The sequence below is a fragment of the Leuresthes tenuis genome, unplaced genomic scaffold, assembly GCF_036924035.1.
Source record: "Leuresthes tenuis unplaced genomic scaffold, fLeuTen1.0.hap1 SCAF_7, whole genome shotgun sequence".
Classification (NCBI taxonomy): Eukaryota; Metazoa; Chordata; class Actinopteri; order Atheriniformes; family Atherinopsidae; genus Leuresthes; species Leuresthes tenuis.
This window is the reverse complement of record NW_027325361.1, coordinates 20605455-20623601: the sequence shown is the minus strand read 5'-3', so window position 1 is coordinate 20623601 and position 18147 is coordinate 20605455. Positions and strand designations below refer to the sequence as shown.

Here is an 18147-nt window from a genome sequence, read left to right as displayed (position 1 = left end):
GAAGTACACACAAAGAAATAATGTGCTGTTCATGAAACATTACAGCGCTAAATCTTAAAGCAACAATTAGTTGTTCGCTATATCATTTTTAAAACCTTCAATCCTGTCACCATTTTCTTGGGTGGTGCTTGGCCCAGGGTGCTGAGGAGACTGACGCTATGCATTTGGATATCAAACTCCATTCAGAAATGAGAAAAAAAAACAGATATAGAAGATGAAGAGAAGAATAACATGAATGCTTTTAATGAGAGACCTTGGCATCTAAAAATCAAACAAAACTTTAAATGACAGTAAACAGGTTCAGGAAAGAGAAGGGAAAATATTAGGAACATGACACAGTCATTGCTGGCAGAAACATATGATAGTAGGAAATTGTGTTGTAGAATAATGTTTATGGATCAGAACGCTACAACATAGTATGATACGTGATAACTGAACAGTATTTAACTTGTCTGTACAATATTTTCTCTCTGCTAACATCCTGTAATATTTCAAATCCTGTAACATAGTGAAATCGAATGATTTTAGCTTAGTCCCAGGCGTTTTGGCAGTCTTAGCGTTGTACATTGAAAAAAGAATCAACTTGAACTAATTGCTTAATTTGGTTACAAGCAAATGAATTGAAGCTGATGCAAAAGTTTAATAAGGAAAATCTTTTCCCTTTTGACTGCCTGACTGCTACACTTTGTCACTACAGTTTTTCTACGCTATTAAACTCCCCTTATTCTTGATTCTGTCGTCACGACTCATGTCCAACTGTCTTTTGGAGAGGTCCTATCCTATCCCTTTCCTTTTGTTCATGTCAGCATTCCATCGAGAAGCTGAATCGAAGTATCATCACCAAATTAAATAGTTTTAAATTCAATGTGATACAAGGGTTGCCGAAATGGTTTTGGTCCCTTATACCAATAGAAATAAATGCAAAATGTATAAAGACATTTTTCATTATAAACAAATATCATGTATATTGGCTCTGAATAAATCAAAGGACTGTAAACAAATAACCACTCCAACCAAGCAGATACGGATCCAAACAAGGGTTTCCTTTAATGATCATTTATCTTGTAAAGAATATAATACAGTGACAGGACTGGAATTTATAAGAACATACATCAATAAATATGAATAAATACTTGTGGATCTTATTAACACAGCCCGAGACAACCTAAGCTGCAGGTTTATATTGCATCTGTGTTCACAGTCAGAATGAACACACAGCTAGCTGCAAACTGAAGTATTGTGGAGGAAACAGAGCTAAGACAAAGTTTGCCTGTATGGCAAAGTATCTCCTTGCTTCTGGCTTTCCTGCGGGGTGTGTGTTGACCGAAGCACCTCTGTTTTATTGTCTTTCTCTCTCTTTTTTTTCTATTGCAGCAGTTCACGATAGCAGTCTGTTCTGTGAGCAGGGGGGAGGGGGGATGAGGAGGAGCTAGGTTTTTGGATGTACAGAGGCTGTGTGAATAAGGCCCAGAGAAGCTAAGCAACAAACACACCCAGAGTTTAAATGGATTCCAAGGAAAGGATGGGATCAACCTGTTAGATGATATACAACAAAGAAGAAAAAGAGACTTTTGTCATTGGTTCCAGCACTGCGTTTGTCTCAGTCATTTATCATTTTCCTGCTGGAACGTGTTTCCATTCATTTATCCCTCCCAAATGGATACAGAGATTTTCCTGACAAGGATAAATTGTCTCAACTCAGTATCAGGCAGAGATGTAATGTCATGCAAATACCACTAGGGTGGTGCCTGTAGCGGATATTGAACAGAGAGGAGGTGATGCTACAGTTGACAGGAGGGTAAAAAAAATGAGATGGAGATGATACTAAGAAAAGAAAGATGCAAAGAAAAAAAAGAAAATTTGTGCATTTACGTGGGATACAGAGGTGAGCTGTGAATTACGACTGTCTGTTTTTCTGTCATGTACAAAACGTTAAGTGGTCAGTCAATGCAATTGCACCATCAATACCATTGACAGACTTAATAAGAGTCCAGGACAGACAGCCTAATCGTGAAATCAATAGTCAGTCTGTGTGCGAATGGGGAAAGACAGCAGCTTCTACCGCTCTTATCAGGCTGTCATTACTGATGAGTGCTGTCTTTTAATGCAGCAGGTCAACAGTCACCAGTAGATGTTCCAATTTGCAGATGGTCCCACAAGCAGGCACAAACACACAGGCAAGGTGAGGTTTCCGAATAAACTCGAAACATCATGAGCGGTTACTGCATCAGACCCATCGGCTACATCACTCCTCCAAACGGGAACAGATATGGTCCAGTAACATCTTAAACCCCAACAAGGCATGGCGGGCTCGTCAAACTTTGGATCCCTCCATTTATAACCTGTATGCACAGGGGTGTGACGAAAGTGATACTCTGCATTTAAAGGGTTCAAATATTACTTCCAAGTACATGAGGCCAGGAGTGTCCCATATTCATATTGCAGCTAACATTAAGAAACGCTGTTGAACCCAAACACATGCACTGGAGTTGTTTCCCACTGTAACGCCAAGCACACATACTAATAGACAACCAAATTTCAAATGAAGAAAACATTTGTGCTATTTGCAGTGCAGTCTTTTATTTGCATGTGTTCTTGGCAAGGTTACTGCGTTATGAGCTCAAAGGTCTTTTATAATGAGGACTTGTGAGGCATTTATTATTTGACATCATATGCTTGGATGTTTGAGTTTTGTGTGTAAGTAGTATCTTATTTTCGCATATAATTGGCCACTGTGCATCTGCTATCAAGCTCAAACATTGAAAGCTTGAGAGTCAGTGGAATGACAGGGTGACCATTACAATAAGCGAGAAGAGACCCACTGGTTGTGAGGACATTCAGGACTCTACCCTCGGGCATGATGTTCGCTGCTGAGACAGCTGGCAGGAACCTCTGTTAACTCGCTCATCTTTACAATTAAGAATCAAAATAATGAGGCTTCTAAGCTGTCTGGTTGCCTTCCCTCGGGCTTTGACAATAGTGCTCAGAGAGGGAAGGTGATAGGATTGAGAGACAAAAACAGCGCTTGATGTGTGTAGGGGAAAATGATACAGAAGGTGGGTATTTGAATTGTACAGATGAGAATTTTGTCTCTGCTGGTGGGAAGGTTTGACACCTTTTAAAAACCCATGTGCCAATAGAGACGCACAAACCCACACATCTGTTTTTGTGCCTGTCTGCTTTGCTTTTGGCTTCTTGAACTTTTAGGGGAAGACAGAACACTGTCTGTTAAAAAATCCGCTCATTCTAATTAATTAAGGATTGGAGATTTACATAAATCAACGACATACCTGTGGTAGACCAAATCATCTCTACAGCAACACATCACAGGACAGCCGACTCAGTTAAACTCGCAGCCCCCTTTTTAGCATGTTTTTAACATGTAAAATCTTAACTCCCTCCAGTTATTTCCTTTAATTTCATCCAGGTTTGACACCTATATTTTTTTCCTTATCGCTTCATCACCTTTTTTTGTAGTCCTGTCAGACAGCTGAACCTTTACACAACTATAATTACCCTGTCTCTGGCCATCAGCTCAGCAGTTTAAGGAGCGTCTGCCTGCCCTTTTATTCATCCACCCATGGTCAAACCATTTTCGAGGAAAGACAAAAAAAAAAGCAGCTCATGTCAGGCTGACATCTACAGATTGAAAGGGATTTGATAGCTTGGACACGCTGCACCTTCCACTGGCTGTCCGTCAGCATTACCCTTCCCCGTCATCACAGCTCTGTGGTTGTGCAGATAATGCAAGTTGTTAATTAAGCATGCAGTAGATTAATTAAACTGATACAGAGGTGTAGGTTCACTATTGTTGTCATTGCCAAGGTTAGAGGAGGCAAACAAAGGCAGCAAATTAACGTGCACAGGTTTGACTTTCTTACCTCACATGACTTCATATAACCTGATCCCCTTTAGTACTCTCTTTAGTACTCTTTAGAAAATCTGCTAAAATCTTTCTTATATAAGGTGGTTTAAATTTGAAACGGTCTGGTGTCATCCACTTATCCACATAAAAAGATGGATAAATGGTACCGAAGCATAGAAGTGTGTAGGAAAAGCCATAACAAGACGGAGAGACAAAGAGGAAAAAAAAAATTGGAGTTAGTGTTTGGGTCATAATCCTAGCTTTCAAAAGCAGCAATTTAACCGGTCACTAAAGGAGAAGGAAAAGACGGTAAATCACTTGCTCTATCCACCTCAATCCCCTGTTTAAACGAGGACACGCAGCAGGGCCGAGTTCATGTGTGAGCAGCTGTGAGATTCTGTCTGCTCCCGAGACAGCACGCCTTAATCTCTGCTGACCCTTTCTATCATTATCGACGGGTGCCTCAGTCACCATTAGTGCCCCCAAACATGAACACATATGCACAGAGCCTAAGCACACAAAAGTATGAGCAAGAGTCCAGTGTCTCTCTCTTCTTTCATAAAAACATCTTTATAATTGTGTAAACACCTTTCATTAATGGATTTTTGTTTTTCACAGCCATCAGCTTTAGAGGCCTGGTTATATTTGCAGATCACTACATAAAATTGTCAATCTAGTCGTTTAGTCTTAAAATATTTGAACTGATTAATAAAGACAGTGGTGGTCTGATGATATTATGTCAAGCAAAAGGAGATGTTCAGTGACCAGCCCACTGCTGTTCCTCTAAATAAATTAGCTGTTATTTAATTAATTGTTTATCTTAATTATCTAAATGATTATGGTTTTTACTTTACTTTAAGATTCAGTCTCACTGTTCTCACCAGTGTAGTTTCAGCCACAGCAAGCAGCTGTTTTCAGGTAAAATATGCTGTGACCCACAGACGAGGTTGGTCATACACATGTCTATTTGTGAGGTATTTAACACAAAACACACAACTCCAGTGAAAGCTAATACTGCTTTCCTTTCTGTGTCTTTCTACAGATAAACCGTCATTGCCTCTATCGTTTCATCATTCAATTCACAAATTCTATTCTATCCTGAAACCATTAGCATATAGACTAACTTACTTAAGGATTGACACTGTTGGCTGTTATCACACCATGAAACATCAAACTGTAGCTGCTAATATAGGAATGTGGATTAACAAAAGGCACACAGCTTATAGCCAAAGACTGCATATAAAAGATGGACATAGCCAGTGGGTCTAAGACAGTAAGCCAGTGAGGAGGTGCCTTAAAATGTAATACCACTGATGACTGCTAGCAGCTAGCCTTAAAAAAATGTAACTTCTGTCAAGAAACACAGAGTGACTCAATATGATGCCATTTACTAAATTCACTCCCTCTGAGAATAATGATATGAAAGGGTTCTTTTTTTTCCCTAATTCTTTTTCTGTTGTACAAAGTACTTATGAGTCACTAATGTCTTACTTGCAGTGCGCAGAGCCCTCTCATTCTGGATAATCAGGGAGGAATTCTGAGAGGAAGCTGTACCAGCATCTTCTCAAAACAGGACCACTGAAGAGATATTTTTTTCCAACTAAAGCAACTAAAAAATGTCATTGCTCTTTGAGGGAATGTTATGTAAAGCCATTTTTCTATGACATGAGTTAAGCATCAGACAATTGTTTACTTCACTATTTTCTTCACCAGTTTATCCAGGTTTCTTTGTCACTGCATGTGCAGTGAGTGTCCTACAGGGAAGCGTTTGTGCCCTTGCAGGCTTTATATTCTTTTCTCTGTCTAATGGTTACATTTTTGGGCTTAGACCAGTGGAATTTTGAACTGATCAGCAGAACTGATTCCTGCCCCATCAAACTGAGAGTGTGTTGACTGCTGTCTACTGCAGATAACACACTGATTAAACAGATGCATAAGTACTTCACAAAACCCCATTAAAACAAAAGCAACAACAAAAACAAATATCTCTTTCCGCCAGCTTGTATTTCTCATGCAAAAATATCAACTTCAAGCCCTATAATTTCCAAAATGGCAATGGGAAAATGATAGTCTCATAAATTCTAAACTGTAAACAAATAAAAGGGGGTCGTCCCTGTGACTTCGTACACTTCTTATATATGATCTGTGCTGGAGGCCTGGCAAGATGAGTGATTGTGATTTCACAGATCTCACGATAATCCAGTTAATTTACAGGGCACGGATGAAACAGATGTCTTGCTTATGGTTTGTGCAAATACGTGGTAGATCTACGTAAATACAGCTAACTTGGCTACTGATGAGAAATCAGTCCATGAAGACAATTTGTGAACCACAGTTAATTCTACACCAGTCTCTCATTTGCACTATTTCACGAGGTCGCAAAAGGAGGTCTTAGTGATTGAACAATACAGTTGCTCTGGAAAATGGCAGGTAAACTCCAAAATAAAGGAGAAACAGACACATAAGATACACTTCCCCCTGCTGCATCACTATGAATAATTCACAGCACACATTCCTACAGCAACACAAATTGTAAAAAGAAAAAAGTGTAAGTGCTGAGCTGAGTTGAGACAAACTGACACTGAACGTGCAGATTAACCCCTGGCAGTGACAGGTGTGTGTGTCTGACACAGCAGGAACTGTTCGAAATCATTCAACGCTTCTGAAAAGTGACTGATGTGTGACGTGATGAAACTGCATGGAGATGGGATGTGTTTTCCATTTTCCTCTGGGGGTTTATCATCTGATCTAAAGCAACTGTCTCACACTGACAAGAAGATACAACGCTAACAATCAAATAATTCAATCACAACTGCTTCTGGTTCAAAAATCAATCAACTCTGTTTCAAAATAACTCAGCGTTGCCGTGAGTCTAGTACAGTTTCTTACAAAGGGCAAACCAAAAGCAGCAGAGTCAGGAAATAAACACTAAGTATTTGTAAAAAATAACCGTGTGTTCAATAGACAAAAGGCTCAAGTCAACAACACAACGTCTTCATTGACTTGTCTGACTTTGATACAGCATTTTCAATGATGTCATCCATATTTACAGTTCGTACTAAAACACTTCTCTCCAAAGAATGTTCAGGGTGGAACTCAAAGGTTTTTTTCATCCTCAAAACAGGTCAATGTAGCCCCATTTTGAGCTCAAAGGGAGAGTAACCGGATCAAGTAAGATGAGAGACAGAAAAGCTAGGACCGGGAGGTAAAACAGAGAAAGAGAGCAAGAAGGGAACTGAGGATTTTCTTATAGTCCTGCCGGCACCTGGCAGCAAGTGACAGGCCTCAGAGTTGACTATGATGCAGGCTGACTCTGAGAACCGGGGCTGGGGACATGTAGTGCTAGGATTGGGTGCTTGGGTTGAGCATTTTTGGGCTGTAATTGTGAAGTTGTGTTTGAGTAAATGGGAATGGGGAGGACACAGGCAAACTGCAGTTTGCTGCAAAGGAGGAAAGGTAAGTGGGTGTTAATTTTTTTTGGTTCAGAAGCGGGCGTGGTTGTGGCCCTGGCCCTGGCCCAGCTCTCCTCCATGGTGGCCTCCCTCTCTGTGGCCGTGCCTCTTGTGCTTCCTGCGCTCCCTCCTGCCCTTGTGGTGGTGGCGCCGGTAACGGTGGGCTCGCCGGGCTGAAGAAATAAAAGGAAGGGTGCAACAGTTGTTAATTGAAGTATGTCAGCGATAGAACATGGTGAAAGGCAACAGTGAAAGTCTGATGTAAGAGGGACATAAATCACAGGTGAGCATCGGAGGCATTCAGATAGAGAAATGAGGGAGGAGATGCAGGTCAAAAATGCAGGGCAAAGCCACCTGTTCTCTGTAGATGCTTCAACTATTTCCACTACACTGAAAGAATATGTTTTGTTCTCAGATTGTTTAAACTGGGAGCCTTTAGCAAGGACGCACAAGCTTATTGCTGGGGTGTGCTGCCAAATTTTGTTTGACCATCCTCACTAGGTTTGCAACAAAGACCTGTGATCTGCAGTGAATGACAACATTACAACTCTGTGCCATAAAACCAACTCACCCCACAGATAAAGAGTCACAAACAACTGAATCTTTATCAGTTTGAACAGAAGCTACATTATGTCGGGGTTTCATCATTACTGTCACACTCTGAGCTGAGTGAAGTGAAATACAAAGCTCAGCTTGGTGAATCTACTCTTTATGTCCTCTGAAAGAGAACATGAAATTATAGCAAAAAGTGTTATCAGTTCTGTCACAGAGTGCGCACTTTCAATACAATCAGCAAAAGTGACATTTTTTCAAAGCCAAAAGAAGATGAGGCATTTTAAAAGCTGTGGAAAAAAGAAATAGATTGTGGATGATCCACTATGCTAAAAATAGATGCATTTTGTGATGCCACTGCAATGTCATTATTTCACTTACTTTGAAAAAAAGTCTTTGAGCAGATACCCGTCTACTTTGCTCATATGTTTAGCTTATTACAGCATTTGTAATATGGAATGTGGTTGAACTGTCGTCCTTTTTAGCACATATCTATTGTATTGCATGGAGTTCGAACCTGCTTTAAAAATCTGTTTTGAAAAGTCTAAAGGAATGAAATAAAATCCAACCTCAAGCATGAAAGACTTCAAAGGATATCCAGTCAGTTTTAAGCAAGCCCAGGGGAATTAATTCAGGCTGCAGCCACAGCAATCCTTTTGCTCACAATTATTAATAATGAGAGCAGGGCTGGCGAGCCTGAATGCACATGGTGACAGAATGCCTCAGGGCAGTTAATGTACGAGGTTTGGTGTTTCTGACCTATGCTGATGCTAAAAATAAAACAAATGAAAACAAAGCTGGGAGTCTTGTCTGTTAAAAACCTTGTAGTGGAGAACTCACATCTTATGCAGATGATTTTAGGTCGGTCCCACTTCCCGTTGGCACGACACTTAGCAGTGGGCACGTGACGCTGCAGGAAGCCATCGGCGCACTGGTAGCGCACTACAGAGTGGATATCATAGTGCGAACGCTTTCGACCAATCAGGAAGGCATTATCCACAGTGGGAGGGGATCCACAAAGCACTGCAGAGAGAAACAAGTACATATTATTAATTAGGTTGTCAACTTTTGTTTATTTGGATTTCCTGCACAGCAACGAGGGTACAGTTAATAAAGGTGGTCTTTACATGATAAGGGCTTTTAGTTGGATTCACCTTATCAATGTGCTTCACTAAAACATGTTTGTTTATACTAATATTAAGAAGACACAGACAAACACAATGCAGGACTTGACTAAAACATTTCTCAGAACACCAACACAGCATAAACATCAAAATATGGATTTAGTGTCTGCAGGATGGCGTGCCTGTCCCAGTCTGTGAGTGAGTGGGCGCCTGTCGAGGCAAAGCTGCGACATTGACACATAAAGAGTGAAGGCAGGATAGGGAAAATGTTTACAGAAGCTGCGAGGGAGAGGCTGACGACTTGCTCAGACACTGACAGGAAAGAAAAGCCTCAGGGAAGCACTCCGATAGTCTCACTCAGTGATTGTGAATGTGTTGTGAATTTCCAGATGAGAAAGCTGTAGCTGGCGCCCAACTTCCACCTGCTTTCAACATGATCATTTAAACGACACACACACAAAAAAAGTCAGAAAACTGCAACTACACCCTACAGCTGGTTGGATTCTAAAAGTTGTGACAATGTAACATATAACACATAACATATGTTTTTCAGGTTTTGCTTTTATGATGTAGCTTCGGGCCTTGATCGCAATTCAACAGTTACATGATGTTAACTGACCCATCAGACCTGAACACCTGCCCTGAACTTCAGCCCAGCTTCAGGGCAGGAGATAAATCTAGAAGTTGTCCAATGGTCACGCACATTCAGGTATAATATTTTGACAACACCTAAGACTACAATTTTTCTCCTTAAATGCCATCTGTAAAATTTAGAAAAACACAAACACTTGAGTGAGTACAAAAACTTGAACAACATAGAAGTGCCAAAATTCTAATAACTTGATACCTCTGGGTATGTTATAATTACTATGGTTGTACAAATGATTCTGACCTATCAAGTCTATGCAAATTTAAGGTAATGCTCCATAAAAACTTCATTTACAATGAATGATACTAAATTGACCTTTTGCAGACTCAAGGCTGGCATGACATGTATTTTGCATTTTCCAAAATAAACCCTTTTGTTTTATTAATTAAAATGTATAAGAAAAAAACAACCAGTAAGAATAAAACTAAACAAGAGATACCCTAAGGGATGTTTGAGTAGTTATGATTGGAAAACTGGCATGACGCTACATTTTATTTAAAATTTCTTCCTGAAATGATTCTACAATTCTTAGTTCTCATCTGAATAATCGATCAAACAATCAACAAATCTGTACTAAACAAGCTACTGAACCACGAGTGAAAATATAAAGTTACATCCAAAGGATGATCTCTAATTGGTTGTCTGAAAATACCTGAGAGCATTGTGCACTGATACCCACCACTTCTCAAACTAATCTTTTTGTACACTAATTCAACTTAGATGCTTTATTTATCCTGTTTTTCTAAAATACACATCACTTACTTAAGATGAGTTATGACTTGATTCAAATGAAATTGTATCCACTAATTGTCCTCTTTTAAATCCAATGTTCTAATGTACAGTGTTTGCACTTCAGTGCTAAAATCAGTCATACGGACTGAACCAGCAATCGGAAAAAGTTTACAAGCCCTCCTAATTCCCATTTCCCTGTTGTAATACTTTTAAAGTCCCGAATAAATGGAGCGCAGCATCATTACTTCAGATGAAAAGTTTCACACCACATTTACAGTTTAATGTGTTGTTGAAGGACTGGGCAATGAGCATCTCAATCCTCACTGGAGATGATCGGCTAAAAGGTAGTTTTCCATGTGCTTTCAGCCTTTTTGGCTGCTAAATGCTTTCTCGCAGTGGGGGTAAGATAAGTCAGATGTGCTAAAGTAGGGATAAAAGAAAATGTCACTAAACGTAGAAGAAGCAAATGGAGAAAATATTTTATGGGAGGTGCTTTAAGTCAGAAAAGGTGTCTGTAGCAGAAAGCCTAAATGATGCACAGAGGATACCAGCGAGAGAGAAATAGTCTAGATCTTAGAAAAAAGTCCATAAAATGTTCTTTACAAAATGCACTCAAGACATCTCTCAATCTATATGGGTCTTACTTTAAGTGATAAAATACAAGTGTGGATTTCTGGCAGACATGAGCATGGCTCAGCTTAGTTCAATGTGCACCTTTATAACATGTAAAAAAAGATAGGATCAGAAAAACAGCTCAAAAAGCTTGCTGATGAAACTAAATAGATTTCTGTGTAGCTGATTTTTATATTTCGGTTAGTCAAACATTAGATGCTAAGAAATTACTCCTTTATAAGGGTTGCATAGAGAAGTTGTGTGCGTGCATGCTGTAAAATGCTAGAGGTATTTCCTGTGCCTTTATGCCTGTGTGGTGGGGGGTTGTCAGTGAGAAGTAGTGTAGTGGGGCGATCTGCAGACATCTAGATCCTGGTTCCTCTCTGCACTCCTTCATGACTTCAAAGCATCTGAACACCTGCTGACAGTAGTGTTTGATTGAATGAGAGAGATATGAAATGCGTGTGCGAATGCGTGCATTCTCTGGCAAGCACTGCTGGGAGAAAGACTCACATGGAGACAGTCGATGTGGAAAGATTCAGTATTGCTACAAACTGCTGTGTGAGTACAGCTGATGACAGCTGCTGCGAACAACTGAGAGACAGTGGTTTTGTTTTGTCTGACTCATCCTCACTAAGTTTTATGCATTCCAAAGATATACTGGGGCAGGCAGAATTTTGGGCACCCACAATTTTTGACGCCATGAAAGGACAAGGAAGTCAAAGATAAACTAATCTGGATTATCATAGTGGCACCATACTTGTGACAGCCTGCTCTAGTACTCTGGTTGAATTGTGTCTTTATCTTTTTTTATATTTTTTTATAGTTTTACTGTGGAAAAAAACCCACTATTTTTTCCAAAGGTTTTTCCAATGTGGTTTTGGAAGCTGTGCTGCATAAATCATTTATGCATTTCTGGCACTCTATTACAGCTGATGAGTAACCATGCCAACAGGAGAGTTACTGGTATTTACATGCAGGAGCAGTGACATACAACAACAACAAAAAGGGAGAGGAGCATGATGCAAAACTGTGCACCACAACAGATATTATTTCTCAGATGACTCTTGATTAGCTTGTAAGGGCTATGGCTTCAAAGTCATCATTGGCAAAGACCATGTGATACAAGATTGATCAATACTATGACTCAAACAAAAGCAAAAGATATATTCAGGAAAAAACATCAGACTCCAAATTAGTGTTTACACCTGGACAAATAAGACCTTCACAAAAGAAAGACTTAGTTAAATTTCTCTTAACAAAAAAACTGATAGTTGATAAAAAAACAAGTCATGTGGACTATATAGGGTATACTTTGCTGAAAAACGATGCTACACTTAATGATAAGTAAAAAAGGACATTTTTTATGCTAACATCTGGAAAAAGGCTAAAACTAAAAGAAGAGGTTTGCCTCTACAGCCGCGTACTGATCCTATCAAATCTCCGAGCCTATTATGTGCTTCCCTTACATGTACAAGCTGAAGGTTTTAAAGTGGCCATCAGAGTGCCACAATTTAATCTCACTAAAAAGAGACGTGCATGAAAGATGGCCCAATTATCTCACAGGTCTGAAGGACTTTTGCCTGAAAACTGGATGAACCCTTCCCAAACAAAAATATCCTAGAAGATTTTAAAAAATACTTAAAAACTGTGATATTTATGAAATAACATATTGGACTTGGTAATCAAGATTTATTTGACTTACTTACTTACATAAAAGTAAGAAGCTTCAGACATAAAAGTAAAATGCTTAAATGATCAAATATGTCATTGTGCCTTTTGGAAATCAGGCCATATTGACAGAATTTTGAACAAGGGTACTTTTTTTTTTAGAAGAGGGAAACCAACAGTCCCTTTTCCCTTAACAAACAGTTTGAAACACAATAAAAAACCTGACATCCCCTCAGGCCCGTAGGCTCATGTAGAGCTGGGGTCAGGTGATGGACGTTTTAGCACAAAAAATGGAAGCAGAGGGAAACAGCTCCAGGGCTTCTACTCCCGATGACATTGAACTCGCAACATCCTATTTAGTCATGCTAACATTTTGTTTGCATAAAAAGTAAAGAAATGAGATGCAGTTGGTTAAATGGTGAGTTTCAGAGGCTTGGTATGTTGTGAATTCAAAAGACGAGCTCATTTTCAAGTCTTTATGGACAGCTGCTGTGTCACACCTTTTTAATGTGACCATCAGTATCCACAGCAGCAAATGTGATGTGATGAAGTTTGTGGCTGCTCATGTTGGCTTGTTGAGAAGAGCCAACATCTTTTCTAGGGATTGGTCAAATTTGCTATCATTTACAGACAGATCATAATGGAATTTACGCCAAAAATATTCTTACTTCTTCTTATTCAGAAGAACATTTGCATTTGCATGTCCCCTCTGTACACAAATGTCAACAATCTGAAAGGCTTTAATTCACCAACAGAGATCTAAGACACCTGTAAAGCTGGTGATTCATAGTGGAAATAAAAGAATTTCCCCTCTTTGTTTGAGAACCTGAAAAACCAGGTGTCTGTACATAACACAACAATCACATTACATCTCAGAAGACACACGAGCTGCTGGAATCTGTAAACAGTGAATTATTTCCCAAAGTGCTTAGAGTGTCTGCCCAGAAGCCATGCAAAATTAATTTCCTCCCTCAGTACATATGATCCATAGATAAATAGTGGATTGCTTTCATACTTTCCAAAAATTTCCGACATTCTAAAGCAGGATCTGTTCTAGTTTTCCTGCCAGTTTCCATATTTTCTTTATCCTTCCTAAAAAGATGTTGATCAAACAATAAAACATCCCTTTTGGATACTCTCTCCACCCCTATGTCCACAAATTTCTCCAGCTGAATGAGGGCTGAGCAGCCTTGCCAGCAGTTATTTGTTTTGTTGCTGTTATCTCAAGATCACAAGTGGATTATTCTGTTATCTCTAGATGATAGAGTCTGTTTTCTCTGTGATAACGAGTTGAAGTTTCTTGTTTTAAGTTAAAAAAAAAAAGGTCTTTTGTTTTCTTGTCATCAGAACACATAGTAACTTGTTTTCCTTAAGGTCACTTGGTGATCAAAGTGAGCTCGAAAATGAATGGTACCTGTATTAACACAAAGTTTCATAGTTCATTATCATTTTCAATATGGTTGTTGAAGAACTATGACATTAGGTCAAAGTATACATGTGTAACACTGACAGTGGCATTTCTAGGGATACATAAGAGCTTGACCAACTCCCTTCAGGCAATGGTGATGGAAAAAGAAAACTAGAAAACTTCCCTAGGCTGAATTAACAAAATATATCACCTCTTATCATGAGAAAACAGGACTGGTTATCTCAAGATAATGGCAAAATGTACTTTGGATCCCTGGATAATAATATTTTAGAACATGTTTTGCTGAAAGTAAGAATTTTTCCCAACTTCTGACTGGATGCTTGTGTGAGAAGTCTTCACAAAGAGCATGCGTCAAATCAGATACCTGTCCCTCTCTGTTTCAGAGAAAATGAACTGAATAAATAAATGAATCACCACCATCTGTGTAATGCGTCACACTGACTGGCCCCCAGGAGGCTGATCAAGGTGTCCGAAAGGCACGTGTGATGAGAAGACAAACAGATCACCTGAGCTGTGGTAATTAGAAATCAGGCTGGGAACTCTCAGTGTGGCGCTGACAAACTCCACTGATAGGACAAGACAGTACATGGGGTTGGTTAGAGTGAGAAAGAGGCTGATCGGGGAGCGAGGGGAAGATGAAAAGATTCTGGTGATTACAAGTGACTGATTGAGGTCAGAGGTGGGCTGGATGCTGGGGACATGTGACAGTAGGCATCAGAGATGGTGCAACACCTTGCTTGTGAGGGAAATAGCTTTCATTTCATGCAAGAATAGACCAGGAACACCTCAGGAAAAGCATTTTTTGCATGAGGCAACAGAAGTAATGTTCTCTATATTTGGTAAAGCACATATAATTTGCCTAAATTAACATAACTACAAACAATAATGCTTTTTTTCCTCGCAGGCCCTTTACTGTATGGATCTGGACGGAAACTTTGTTTGCATCTCTTGCTCTTTTTTTCTGACGTCTCTCCAATGCAGCCTAAAAGACTAGTTAGAATAGTTAGAACAGTTAATAGACAATTAATACTCTTGTATCTTGTATCTATCAGAATGCTTAACATCCTTTAAAGAGACAATTTATAGGTAGGCTAAGGGTTCTATTGAAGCTAACATATTGTATAAAGCTAAGTTGTACCCACATACATTAAAGTTTAGGAATAACCTTTAAGAAAGAGAAGCCTTTAACATACAAGAAAAGGAAAATTCCAAGATATTTATAGTCTGAAAACTGGTATAATCATACTATTTGAAATGAAAAAAGTGAAGGTAAGTAAGTGAAGGAACCGCAAGTGTTAGACAGAAGAGGGGATTAACATTTTCTTTATGGTGTTATGACGTTCTGGAGACTTCTAAAAGACTAAAACCTTTTCACATTTAAAGATAATTTGTCATAAGTTACAAAGTTCTCAGGCATAGACTCAAACTTTGCAAAGGGTGGAAATCCTGCAGGGTCACAATTCACAGGACTACTATCTGATTATTTAGGAGATTTTTCCTATTTCTTGCTCCTGGAAAAAAATTTACAAGAAGATAAACTGTGGAAAAATGGTCCAAACAAAGAAGTGGACACAGCTGCCTTTGTGAGTGTGGGTTATTCATGAAAAAAAACAGCCAAAGTGGAAAAGAGAAAACCCTGCAGATGATGAGATCTTTTTTTATTTTATTTTACCTTTTCCACTCTGGTTCACACCATAACTCCTCCAATTTCTCCTCCTCCTCCACAGGCCAAGAGGGCTGAGGCTTAATAACGCCCTTGCTTCTCTCTGAACTCCCCTCTTCTTGCTTGGGGGCTTAACACTGACTGGTTGTCAACAGTGTCCATTTGACTGTAGTTCACTTTTTCCATTACAAAAGTTTAAAAACGAATAAAAAGTGTTATACACGTTTATTACATTCTACAACCTTGACATTAAATAAAAATGTCAAGGTGAAAAGAGGACTGATTTCAGGCTGCTCTGACTGAGTTTTACGACCAACTTACACCAAACGGAGTGATGGGAGTGTTCCATCACCCTGATAATACTCTCATGATCTGTATCCAATATGGAAAATTTATCTGTGACAGTGAAGCTGCTTGAATATTCATCCAGTCTTGATAGCGATGACACATTTTAATAAATGTAAGCTCTGATGTATTCAAAGCTCTAAGGTATAGTTTTACAACGCAGTGTCTTTTTGTCCCAGCATCTCTCTACACCACTTTGTTAATCTTTGCCAAGCTAATAATAAGCCTGTTCTCTTGCTACTGGTCATAAGTCTGACCTGTATGCAAATAGGTGGAAAAATGAGCTCAAACAGGCTCTCAGAGGAGCAGGTAGTGGCCTAACTGTAGCGCAGAGAGGGGGCAGCAGCAACAAGGAAAATGAAGATGACATCGCAGCATATATTCTTTGGGAGCTTACCAACAATAAGTTTGCTTTCCTCTTTCCGCTAGTTTTCTGGATGTAAAACAGGACACGTTTTCTGCCTTGAGATGTGCTTAATCTTACTAAAACAGAACGTTTGGGAGAAAAAATGGTGTTGCCATGTGAGCAGCAGGTGGAAAACCTCCTGAAACTTGTACGTGAAGTGATTTGAAAAAGCTCACTGTGGCAAATGTGATTAAAGTAAAGTGTGACACAGGGTGCTCACCTTAAGGTACGTGTGCTGTCTGTCTGTGCTTTAACAAAAATGGGCAGCAACTCCTGCGAGCTGCTTTACATTAGAAAGAAAAAGCTTCAAGAACATTTCATCATCTTTCTATTTAATAATTCCACTTTAAAGACTGTTTCAGGCCAGAGATGTGACATCCTTTGCCCTTTTCCTCATTCTCTCCCAGTCTCCTGGAGTCCGACTCCTCGCTGTGTCTGATTCTTTTTCAGCGCTCTTCTTTTTAACCCTGCTGCGCACTTCCTCCTCACCTTTGTGTCAGTCATTTTAATCACCTATAAAAGTTAACGGAATACTTGAAAGCACCCTCTCCTCTCCATTCCTTCAACTTTTTTTCCCTCACCTGTTCCCTTCTTGCAGACATAGGGCAGATTGTAGTTGCAGGGCACATCATTCCATTTGCCATTCTCATGAGCAATCATAACCACGCAGTCCTCTCCTCCAGCGAAGAAGTTGTCTGGCTGGTTTTCCCGCCAGTTTTCATATTGCTGCCCACGTGCACAAGAAGACAAAGACAGACAGACATAGTTATGAAACACAAACATGAGAAGCCATGTTTAGAATGTTCTCAGTTTCTTTAGGACTTTTCACTCCGCTGTGCACAAAACCACGCAGACAGCTGGCTCCTTACCAGATCCATCTTGTCCGTCCACTGAAAATCATCCTCAACGGTGCGATCGTTCAGCCCGATCCATGTGTTGTCATGACTCAGACCTGATTAGGATGCAATAAATGGAAAAAATGAATTTAGGATTAAAACAAAAAAAAAAGCGACCTTAACTTTAGAAGTGATATGACACTAATGTCCAACCTTTTTATAAACAGTGCACTGTATCTGTGTCCTCACTGGAAGGATTGGGAAAAGAATTATGAGTTTGTATTGAAGTGAGGCTAGCATTGGTCAAACTGTATTTGAGCAGCAGGTCTAATGCAAGCTGTATACTTATTGTCCCTGCGGTGGTTGCAGCTAAGTGTCAAACAATAATAGAAACATACTGTTTGAGTCTGTGATGCACTAGTGATGAGATTTTTGTTTGCGTGAAAGGAAATTTCCCTAATGATGTCCTGGGTTAATCTCATTTGTGTGTGTGTGTGGGGGGTGCATTCGCCTGCACATATTGTATGTATTGAAGTTCAATCACTGTGATGATTAACATCATTGCCAGGCACATTAATCTTCCTAATAGCTCTGATCCTTTTATTGTAGGGGTGGAGACATCCATTTTCAAGGCAATTGAACACTTTTTTTTGGTATCTGGGCGTGTGTGGAAGAAAGATGGGCCCTATATTTGTGCCACTGTCCCAGTGACTGCCAAAAATAGGAGGTGGATTGAGAATTATAGGATTTTGCTGCAGGTGATCTGGTGTTATTACAACACGCTGGAGCACTACCATTGAGCGAAAAGATA

The 18147-nt window shown here is 39.6% G+C and overlaps 1 protein-coding gene across 1 annotated transcript in view; it reads right to left on the bottom strand.

The window, feature by feature from the left end:
* Positions 1 to 1022: 1022 nt before the first annotated feature.
* The window catches only part of ncanb (neurocan b), a 143546-nt gene continuing 126421 nt past the window's right edge, over positions 1023 to 18147 (bottom strand). Inside the window, exons 13-16 of the mRNA XM_072389789.1 lie at positions 17370 to 17452; positions 17082 to 17226; positions 8710 to 8892; positions 1023 to 7490 (exon numbers count right to left, since the gene is read on the bottom strand). Of these exons, the coding sequence (XP_072245890.1) occupies positions 7348 to 7490; positions 8710 to 8892; positions 17082 to 17226; positions 17370 to 17452 (554 nt within the window). The 3' untranslated portion in view covers positions 1023 to 7347. The remainder of the gene's footprint in view (positions 7491 to 8709; positions 8893 to 17081; positions 17227 to 17369; positions 17453 to 18147) is intronic.